General features: G+C 40.0%; 1 protein-coding gene and 1 pseudogene across 2 annotated transcripts; one reads left to right on the top strand and one right to left on the bottom strand.

Moving 5' to 3' along the window:
- Window positions 1–3,370: 3,370 nt before the first annotated feature.
- On the top strand, window positions 3,371–4,309 carry LOC308635387 (olfactory receptor 1J21-like; the record flags this gene model as incomplete). The annotated part of the gene is made up of 1 exon (XM_081269758.1): window positions 3,371–4,309. The coding sequence occupies one exon, from the start codon at window positions 3,371–3,373 to the stop codon at window positions 4,307–4,309; it is 939 nt and encodes a 312-aa protein (XP_081125884.1).
- Window positions 4,310–5,913: 1,604 nt separating this feature from the next.
- Window positions 5,914–11,404, bottom strand: LOC308635384 (actin-related protein 3-like; annotated as a pseudogene). Its single transcript has 3 exons — window positions 11,310–11,404; window positions 7,081–7,136; window positions 5,914–6,888 (listed from the first exon to the last, which is right to left on the bottom strand). The product of its transcript is annotated as an actin-related protein 3-like (transcript).
- Window positions 11,405–11,497: the final 93 nt, after the last annotated feature.

The raw sequence follows: 11,497 nt of genomic DNA, 5'->3' as shown, positions 1-11,497 counted from the left end.
GTTCCTGGTTTCTCTGTTAGGCTCCAAACTTTAGCCCGCCTCCCTCTCCCTTAGCAATTCCTAATTGAGGAACCTGTCACACCGGAGCTCCCTTGGGCGGTGCCCTGGTCACACTGGGCAGTGGTGCTGGGCAGCTACTCTGTTGGGTTACTGCCACTGGGGAGAGGCAGAGGTTGCAAACCTGGTACCTGGCTGCTGGGGATCTGATCTGGGAGCTGCCCCACCTAATATGGTGAGAATATTGAGCCAAGATGGCGGCAATCTGCTTTCAGCGTGGGGTGTCTGATGGGGTGGGGGAACCTGGGTGATGGCATTGTGCTGTGGGTAGGTAGCAGCTGAGTGACCTTCATGGGGTGGAGTGAAGTCTTGGAGATCTGCAGATGTGTTAATAGGTGATTCTGCTATGGCATTGGTGAGCCCTGGGTGGCTAGACCTTCAGACTTTCGGTATTGAGAGCCAGGAATCCTACTGGAACTGCTGAAGCCCGGAGCCCTGCACAGGGTCATGGCCTGGGTACAGTATTCTTGATTGGCACTCATTTTCTTTTAGTGACCTCTCTATTCTGCCATCTTCTCAGAGGTCTCATATTGCTTAGTTAGTTGAGAAATCATGAGGAGTAATTTTTTTTAATCTCCATGAAAGCAGGGAAAAGAGGAGGTGATCATGAAGTTCTGGTTTGAGAAGGAAGGATTGCTAACCTTTGACTTCTAGGAAACAGGCAGGTGCACTGGAGCATTATCATCAAGGCAACAGGTAGTCAACCATGACCCATAGGACCCAGAACCACTCCAGAGGCTTAAATATCTTACATGATTACTTCACTCAAGTAGCAGTTCCATGTGCAGGTTGATTTCTAACTTGAACTGAACAAATCAATAGCATAAGTCTTCATATATCTTCACCTATAATAATGAGCACAAGGTGTTCATTATCTACCAATCATGGAAGAAATGGTAGAGTAGTCCTATTTTATGGTTTGGAAATGAGGTGTCCCTCAAAAGCTCATATGTGAGATAATGAAAGATGGTTTTGAGGAGAAATGACTGGGTTATGAGAGCCTTAACCCAACCAGTGAATTAATCCCCTGATGGGATTAACAGAGCGGTAAGTAAAGGTAGGCAGGGTATAGCTTGAGGAGGTTGGTATTGGGGGTTTACCTTTGTGAGCTGCTCCCTCTACCACACTCTTCTGCCATGGTGTTCAGCCCCACCTGATGCCCCAAGGAGCGGAACCAGCTGTTCATGGTCTGAGACTTCTAAAACTGTGAGCCCACAAATAAACTTCCCTCCTCCACAACTGTTCTTGTCAGGACTAAAAGACCTGACAGTGAAAAAGCTGACTAAAAGGTATATTCAATGGAATTGAAATCATTTTTGTAAAGGGTTGAGTGAAATCATAAATTAAGGAGCTATTTTATGGTTTTGTGAGTAATTTACATAGCAAAATGCTGACAGCTCAGCCTTTGGGCTGGGATTTATAGAAACTACATTGCATTTCCTGGGTCCAGGAATGATGATCGTTATAAGTTTCTGATTCTTTTATTCAGAGAGTGATAGGATTAGAGTGTTTCTAGTGTTCTTGATTTAGCATGGGGTCAGAAGTAGAAACTTTGATATTAGACTCAGCTCCAGCTTGGTTTATTATGAATTCTCAGTCACATTTTTCTAATGTAAAGAGAAGGCAAGAAGCTTTGTGGATCACCAGGTTCTTAATGGTTATTATTATTATTCCTCCAAGGGTGAACTCTTTCATGTTGCTTCAACAAGTAGTTCTTCTCCCAAGGGAGCCAAAGGCAATGAAGTAATTATATCCTATTCATGTTTAGTTGACCTGGGGATAGTGTAATTGACCCCTAGAGCATCCCCGTGGTTTGTCAACTTAGAACTCACTCTGATTTCATATTCCATATATGCATCTTGAATACTTCTGAACTGGTAGGTCTTCTGCCTGTCCCAGTGGAACTCTGAGACCCGTGTAGTTTAACCACCTGTTTTACTGTATGTTGAGCCTGCTAGAGAGAAATGCAAGAAACTTCTCCTGGCTCATAGCTGAAGGTAACTCTACTCATCATCTAGGGAAACTTGTCAGAGAAGAAGTAGAATTTATATTAAATAATTTGATTGTAGGTGTTTGTGTGTGTATGTTTGTGTCTAGTGTATGCTACTGATCCCTATCTCCTACTACACTCACCCTACACTATGACTGATCCCTATCTCCTACTACACTCACCCTACACTATGACAAATAGCACCCTGTAAAGACACTCATATTAAATGGAGTAGCTATCTGAATTTTGAGAGGATAGGAAAAAACCATATCTCCATGTTGAATTATTTTCTCAAAAGGGTTCTATGACTAATTTTGAGAAGATATGAGAAAAACATGCCTCCTTTTGTTTATCTTTATTCCATTAAGTCTTTTGGGATTTGTACCAAATTTTATACCAAATCTCTGAAATTTTATTCATCCCTTCTGCCACAATCCAGGTTTAACAGGTGTTATTTTGTGTCTAAGCTGCTGCCATAACCTCCTATTCAGTTCCTTGTGAATCTCTTGCCTTGTTGAAATCTGCTTCTCTACCCAGTAGAGAGCAAGTTACTTAAAACTTTCACTTATGTGTTTATTCAAATCTTTTCTTGGGTATACTTTTGCTTTGAGAATAGCACTGAAACTTTCTATCATGTCAGAAAGGTCTCCATGTCCTTCCCAGGGTGATCATGCTCTTCAATTTCTCTGTCCTGTGCCCAGGTCCTGTCCTCCCCAAACACCTAACTACAGTGCCCATACTTTGATATTCATATGACAAACTTTTATATCCATGACTCCATGAAGTACATGAGAGAAACAGCATCCTCAACACCAAAGTCTCATGAAATAGGACAGTCCATCAAAACTGTGAACATACAAACTTACTTCCCTAATGTCAGATTTGCATTATAACTCACAGGTTTCTTAAGTTGGCACCTGGCCTCATCTGATGATCATTCATTGATTTCATATTTTCTTTTCTTTCTTTCTTTTTTTTAGGTGTACACAATGTCTTTATTTTTCACTTTATGTGGTGCTGAGGATTGAACTCAGTGCCTCATGCATGCTAGGCAAGCGCTTTACCTTTGAGCCACAACCACAGCCCCTATTTCATGGTTTCTCCAAAAGATACTGTGTTAGTTCTTAGGTGGTCAAATAACACAGCTTGTCTAGACAATCACTAGAGCATTAGTGTGGCGACAGTTGGAGGTACTCCAGTTAACATGTACATACATATTAATTAGCTGAAAATCTATGTTGTTGTGTAATACTCCCAGTGACTTCTCATTCTTTCACATTTCCATCTCCTGTTTTCTCTACAGAAAAAAGTAACAAGAAGAGCATGAGGAGGGATAATCAGAGCAGTGTGTCCGAGTTCCTCCTCCTGGGGCTCCCCATCCAGCCAGAGCAGCAAGGCATGTACTACGCCCTGTTCCTGGGCATGTACCTGACCACGGTGCTGGGGAACCTGCTCATCATCCTGCTCATCAGGCTGGACTCTCGCCTGCACACCCCCATGTACTTCTTCCTCAGCCACTTGGCCCTCACTGACATCTCTTTCTCCTCAGTCACGGCCCCAAAGATGCTCATGAACATGCTGACGCAGACTCAATCCATCTCCTATGCTGGGTGCATTTCTCAGGCATATTTTTTCCTATCTTTTGTGGATCTTGACAGCTTCCTTCTGACCTCAATGGCCTATGACAGGTATGTGGCCATCTGCCACCCTCTTCACTACACCAGAATGATGAGGCAGAGCCTCTGTTTCCTGCTAGTGGTTGTGTCCTGGGTCTTATCCTTTGCCATTGCCCTTTTGCACACCCTCCTCCTAGCCCGTCTCTCTTTCCTTAGAGGCAACACTCTGCCCCACTTCTTCTGTGACCTCTCTGCCTTACTCAAGCTGTCCAGCTCAGACACCACCATCAATCAGCTGGTCATCCTCACTGTAGGTGTGGTGGTCATTACCCTGCCACTCCTGTGCATTCTGGTCTCTTATGGCCACATTGGGGCCAGTGTCCTGAGAAGACCCTCCATCAAGGGCATCTGCAAAGCCTTGTCCACATGTGGCTCCCACCTGTCTGTGGTTTCTCTGTACTATGGAGCCATTATTGCACTCTACTTTGTCCCCTCATCCAATAACTCTAATGACAAGGATGTCATTGTGTCTGTGCTGTACACGTTGGTCACCCCCATGCTGAATCCCTTCATCTACAGTCTGAGGAATCGGGATATGAAAGGAGCTCTGAGAAACATCCTCAGGAGAGCAACATTTTCAGCATAGTGGGACTGTCTTTTTACTGTATGTATATGAGACCTTCTTGATCCCACATGTCTTCCATTTCCTCTCTTAAATGCTGTGTTTTTCATGAATCTTGATGTGGCACTCTAGCTTTCTATCTGCCATTCATCCCAGATAGTTTTTCTGTCTGATTACTTTGATCTTAAGATTTAGGAATGGTTTTTACAAGCATACTTGCATTACTCTCTCTTATATTTTTCATTTTCTTAAGGTGTCCCTGTCCATCACACATATTTCCCCTTTTAATTAGTTGACCTAATAACAAAATAAATGGCTTTCATAAAAGAGCAGGCAATGATCCATGCAGAATTGTTATAGGTCTCAAATGGTACACAGATACTTACTTTGAATCCTGTAATTTATGAGGATACTTTTCAACCCTTGGCTAAATTGCTCCCATTTTGCTGGAAATTGTATTTTCATCTTTACAAAAATATTGAAATAGCATGACAACAAAATATCATATAAATATATACACGCATATATAACATTACATTATATATGTATATACCTATTTGTACATATATATGTGACATGAATGCATTTTAAATAGCCATATTAAAAGAAATATTCATTTAAAAATATCTAGGCTTAAAAAATAGAAAATTAGCAATATTTTTGGAGTTTCTATTGTCCTTCTCAATTGTTTTTCTTTCCCCTGGAGATACCCAGCATCTTTACTATTTTAAATAATCCTTGAATGCATTAGAGTTATACATAATAGTGGGGTCATTTGACATGTTGATAAATGCATGTAACACTTCTGTTTTGATATTTCAATTTTGACTGCTGAATATTTCATATAAATGAAATGAGTATATTTATTTATTTATTTTAATGAAATGTCTGACTGTTAGAATGGTATTAGGCTTTAAATATACCAATTTTGGTAATCAAATTATTGTTTTTTTCCTTTAATAACAAATGACACTAGAGAAGTGCAACACTGGCCCAACAGCCTTGTCTTTTCTGTTATAGCAAGAAACAGAATGTGAGTCATCAGAAAGCACTAGCAGGCATCAGTTAGTCCAAGATACTAGGTTCTTAGTTCCAAAAGCACTTGCAAAGAAAACCATTGGTTTTCTGGAATCCCTGCATACACCAAGTCTTATGAGGCTTTTTGAATTTGTCCTTTACTTGGTCACTTTTTCTTCCTCAAATACTACAGTTTTCCTTTGTTTTTTTTTTTCATCAAAGTACAAAAAGCATGAAATGTAAACAAATGCTTGCATTACACACTTGGAAGTGTTCAATTCAAGCATTATAGAGCTATCTATATACAGATAAATTCCATCAAATCTTGGATAATTTAATAATATTCAAAGTATCAGGGCACAAAATGAACTAAAACCCACTTGTTTTTGTTATACAGAAGATTCAAATATTCAATCTAAAGAAAAATGATCATTTGGGTCTCTTCTACATTTGCATGTTGATACACTTATTAAAATATTCCTGTATAATCATGTTTGGTCTTACTATTTCAAGTCAGGTTTGAAACCACAAAACCAGCCATCCAGACCAAACAGGTAATGAAAACGATTCTCTTTTCTCCACTTCCATAATCCCAATAACTCTGAAGCCAGTTACAACATGACTCCAAACACTGGATTGTGACGACAATTGCTAGGTCCAATTTAATCATAATCCTTTTTGGTGTGGCATACTTGATAGAACTCAGGCATGGAAGCCAGCATTGATCCTCCAAACCAAACTGTGTATGGCTGCATGTAGTGTGTAATAACTTGTACATCAATAGGTTTTGGCTTTAATCTACCACCACTCAATTCCTCACTTTATTTCAGCCTGGCATCTACATCTACAGTTCTTTTCAAATCTCTTTGCATGCGATGTCCAAAGTCCCTGAACATGGTTGAACCTCCAGAGGACAATATTCTTGTAGAGAAGACATCTGACATCCATAGGACAATTTTGAATTACCTCATCTACAACTTCTGAGATAGATTGTGTAAAGTCTGGATTAGCAAATTCTGGATGAAAAAAGATTTCAGGTCCCAAGGATCTCTTATAATCATCAATAGAAAATTCTTTCTTTGAGATAGCATTGATTCGAGTATACTGCTTAATCCAGTTTGATCCATCTGTGTCAAATTTGTTAAACTTTTTTTACCAAATCTGGGCAGACATAACTACAGCGTTCCTTTATTGCCTTTGTGGTTTCCACAGATTGCTCTGGAGGGACTAACATGAGTGACACCATCTCCAATGTCTATTACCGTACAGTATCTTCCCTGTTTCCTGGAGTATTCAGTGGAGGTTCAGTCAAAAGAAAATAATGGTCTTCAGGTTCTGCCCTTAAATATTTAAAGATCACTTGCTCCATAAACCTTTCCAACAAGTCCCAATCTTCAACTATGCCAAGGTGGACTGGCCACTTTGCTGCATATGTAAGTTTTTCTATTGCTTCATCACCAATGAAAAAGTCTAGGTCATCAACACCTTTCATGACCCTCCTTTGGGCTTGATCACCTACTTTTGCTGACTCCTGAATAGCAATACAGGAGGGATGATAAAATGTGGTTCTGTATTTCCAGCAGATACTAGTTTTATGTATAAGAAGTGCTTCTCTTTTCTTTGTCTTCTGCCAACCCAGTCTCCCGCGCTGGGTCACTGAGTCCCCATGCCCACAGGCAGGAAGGGGCTTGGAGGGAAAGGAAAGCCAGGTGGGCTGGGCTGTGCGACCACCTCCAGGGTGAAGAACACCTGGAGGCAGCGGCCCCATCTCTGCTCACCATGGTGGGGGAAGGGCAGAGAGGGGTATCGTGGAGGAAGCTGTTCCCCGGGGGTCCTAGAATATAAGAATAAGCCCTAGAATATAAGCAGAACAAAATGGACAATTCTGGTGTGAGCTTATAAGAACAAAATGCTGATGAGAATGTGGACACGTAGGGACTGTACTCATTAGGTTTTAGATGGAAATGAAGACTCCATTGGAAACTGGACTAGAAGTCATCCACATTACTTATGGTAAAAAATTCATTTTACATCCTGTCCTTTACGTGAGAATTAGTGTGAGACAGAGCTTAAAGGCAATGGGCTAATTAATCTGGCAGAGGAAACTTCAAGGCAGTAGGGCCATCAGCAGCAGCATAGGTATTGCTGGCAGCATTTAGAAAGGTTTACAACAAGAAGCAGAGGAGAAAGATTTAAACAATGTGCAGTTGGGTCAGGAAAAAACCCATGTAAAGTTGGGGCCATGATGCTGAAAAGACTAGCATCATTACCAAGAAGCCAAATACTTTGCACCTGGACAAGAGAAAAGATGACTTGAAAGCATCTTAGCAATTGTCAAGACACCCCCCATTCCAGACTCAATGGTTTGAAAGTGAAAACTCATTGGAAAGACTTTGCTTTGATGAGAGTCAGCATGCCCTTCTCCCACAAGAAGCCCAGGTTTCATTTCACTGTGATCAGATGTCCATACTAAGAAGTCCCTGTAGCCACGTTTCAAGTGGCTTCTGCTCAATCTGCTGGCAGGCTTTGGTATGATCAACGTAGCTCTGGTTTTGCAGGCTTGAGGAATGCAAAAATTACAGGGTCTGGAGGCTTCCACTGAGGTTTCAAAGGAAGGCCTGGGCAATGAGTGGTAGGTTTGAAATTCCCATGGGCAATGTTGAGGGGGTGGTGCATGAAGTTGTGATAGTGAAACTGAAGCTGCAATGGATACCCCAGGAAGTAAGAGATGACAGGAATGTGGAATATCTATCCATGAAAGCTTCAGACAGGGACCATGTCCATCATCTCCTGAAGCAGCTGCAGCACCTGGAGCCCACTGAGGCAGAGCCAGAGGGTTAGGAGGACTAGGGGTATATGCATGTGAGTATGTAAGGAGAAGAGAGGCCAGGCTACACTATGGGGAAATTGCCTAAGACGATTCTTAGAAGACTTCTGGAGGTGGAATTCTTGACTGGTGGTTCTCTATAATGCAGTGCAATGCTGAAGTGCTTGCTATACCACCAGTTCAAGTGGAAGAGTCAGATCCAGTTCTAGCTCCAGCATCAGTACCAGAATTGGTGCCAGCTGCAGTATCAGCTCTACCACCAGCCCTCCAGCTAGATCTAGGTAGCGCCAGTTTCAAACTAGAGCCATTCCAGTCCAGGTCTAGCACTTGCTATGGTGGCAGAGAGAGCTCCAGTGCAAATTCCAGCTTCAGTGCCAGCAATACAGTCTATTACAGAACCGCATTATCACATTGTTAAAATAAAAGATTAATGATCGCTTCTGGATGATCTTCACTAGGTGTGCTAGGGAACTCTCTGGAATGTGCTTTATGCATTGATACAAATTTACCAAATTAATTCACTAGTTCATTAGTATCTGAACCTTTAATTGTCTGTAACTATATTGCATAATTAAAAAACAATTTCCATATGTACCCTTTTGTTCAGAGATTGAGGGTGTTAGAGTGTTTCTGGCATTCTTTTTTGTGGAGGGGAATGCTGGGGATTGAACCCAGAGCCTCATGCATGCCAGGCAAATGCTTCATCACTGAGCTACATCCTCTGCCTATCTAATATTCTTGATATAACATGGTGCCAACAGCAAGAGCCTTTGGTTATCACATCCAACCTCCTGCTTGGCTTATTATGGAATCTGAATTGTACTTTTCCCAAAGTCAACTGAGAAGACAAAAACTCTGGTGAACCATCGAGTTTCTAACTGCAGTCTTTTGATTTTTGTCATTATTCCTCCAAGGGCAAACTCTCTTATGCCTGCTTCAACAAGTGGCTCTTCACCCAAGGGAGCCAAAGGTGATGAAGTAATTATATCTGGTTTGTCTTTAATTTAGAGCTGAGATGGGGGATTGTCCCCAGGTCTACTCCATGGTTTGCAACATTGGTACTCACACCAATTTCTCAGGAACTGTGAACCAACTCTCTATATATCTACCTTCTTTGATTCTGTGTGGACAGCTCTTCTCTCTGTTGCTATGGAACTTTGAGTGCCTTAGAGACTTTACCTGCTTCACTGTATTTTGTACATTCTAGAGGGACAGAGAAGAACCTTCTCATGACTTGTAGCTGAAGGTATCTATGCTTATTATCTAATGGCCATGTCAGAGCAGGGGTAGAATTTATATTAAACAGTATGATCGCATGTTTTTCTGTGCATGTGCATGTGTGTGTGTGTGTGTGTCCAGCATGTGCTACCAATCCCTAGATTCTATCCCTCATCACATCATATTATGATAGACAGCTCCATGTAGAGCAATTTATCTTGAATAAGTATTTATCCAAATTGTGAGGGCAGGGAAAAAAAATCTCCAGATAGCATAATTTGTCTCACACTGATCCTACATCTAATTTTTGAGAAAAAGGTAGAAAAATCATATCTTCTTTTCTTATTCTTAGCTCCATTTTATGTTGTTGGGTTTTCTTACAAATTCTATAATTTTGTTAATCTCTGCTGCCCCATCCAGGTGTAACAAGTAGTATTTTGTAACTAAATTACTGTAATAAATTATTCAAATTCCTGTTGATGCTCTCATCTTGCTATAATCTGATCTCTACCTAGTAGCAAGCAAGCTTTCTGAAATTCTTGGTCACTTCCTTACTTAATTTTTTTAAGTTTACTATTGTTTTATAATAGCAGAAAAGGTCTTACATACACTGGCTTCTTGATAATTCTCCAAATCATATATTTCCCAGGCTTACCATGGTGTGGAGTTTTCTCTGTTCCTCAAATACCCAATCCCTGTCCTCTCCAGACACTTAATAAGAATACTCATTATCATAATCTTTCTATAATAGGTTCTTCTATTAAGGACTGCTTTTGAAGTATTGGTTTTCTCATCACCTAAGTCTCTTGTAATTTGACAGACTATCAAAACCATATATATACATTCCCTCCAATTCCATTTTTGAGACTTTATCCTACAGATATATATGATAGTAAGCAAAAAGGCAAAAGAACAATTTGGTTTATTGCAATATTGCTGGAATAGCAAAATATTAGAAATAACCTTTATGTCCAATAGGAAGCTAATTATTATTTTTACTGCCATAAACTGATACCAACATGATAATCAGTAACATAGCTGAATGTATAATCCATCCTAGGTTACAATATAACATTAACATAATTTTAAACATAGGAGTTTTAAAGATGATTTCAATCAAGTTGGGAGAATTAGTACATTGATATAAATTTTAGTTAATTCCCCAAATGAGGGATGAGAGAGTTAGACATTTTCAGCTTTCAAAGAACAATTTCCTTTAGTTTTAACAATCTTTATATAGAATATAGTAGACGAGTTATCATATTCTGCTTTCCTATTCTTTGTGATTGCTTTCATGGATAGTTCTAAGATGAACTGATCTGAAGGAGAAGAAGAGGAATGATAGTATAAGCAACATAGAAGAAATGTCAGAAACATGACCAAAAAATTACAGGCTAAGAATCTTTGGCATAAAACCTAAGTTAGGAAATGTGAAAAAGGAGAAAATATTATTTGCTTTTGTTAGACAGATGCAAGTAATTGTTTGGAGGAGAAGATATGACTAGGAAAGTTTAATATTTCCCAGTATTCTGATGACTTCCATAAAAATGACCTGCTTTGCATTATGGGGATATAGGAAGTAGGATTTGGACGAGAACCTACTATTGCTGCACAGTCAACAAAAATTCCTACAGAAAGGATGATATGGTATTGAAAATGTTTAGTGGGAAAGAATTTTCTTAAAGGAATGACCAATGAATGTATTGCAAAGCTTGTCACTAGATATTTTGTTATTGGCTGAGATTCATGCTCTTAAATTCCTTGTTTGGATCACTGCAGATGATATTTCCACCAGTTCTCCAGATCCTGCTATCTTGAAAATCCAAAGCAGCCCACCCTGCTCTCTTATCTTGATTAAATCCATAAAAACAAAAGCCAAAATGTGTTCCAGAGGTGTGGGGAAGGCTAAGAGAGGCCAACAAGCCATAGAGATCATTTATTTTCTATTAGCTTGTTACAAACATGGTCTTGTACATAGTTTTCAAATTTTCATCATGAGCTCCTGGACTTCTTAAGCTTGAACCTGGTGGGATCTGATAACCATTCAGATGTCTCATGGTTTTTCGAAAAATGTTCAGTTGTTTTATAGGTGGACAAATATCATCCTTTTTACTGACCCTCACTAGCCCATCAGTGTGGCAAAAAGCCTG

Source organism: Spermophilus citellus (assembly GCF_964194105.1).
Source record: "Spermophilus citellus genome assembly, chromosome: 2".
In the NCBI taxonomy this organism is placed as follows: domain Eukaryota; kingdom Metazoa; phylum Chordata; class Mammalia; order Rodentia; family Sciuridae; genus Spermophilus; species Spermophilus citellus.
This window is presented reverse-complemented; position numbering and strand designations above follow the sequence as displayed.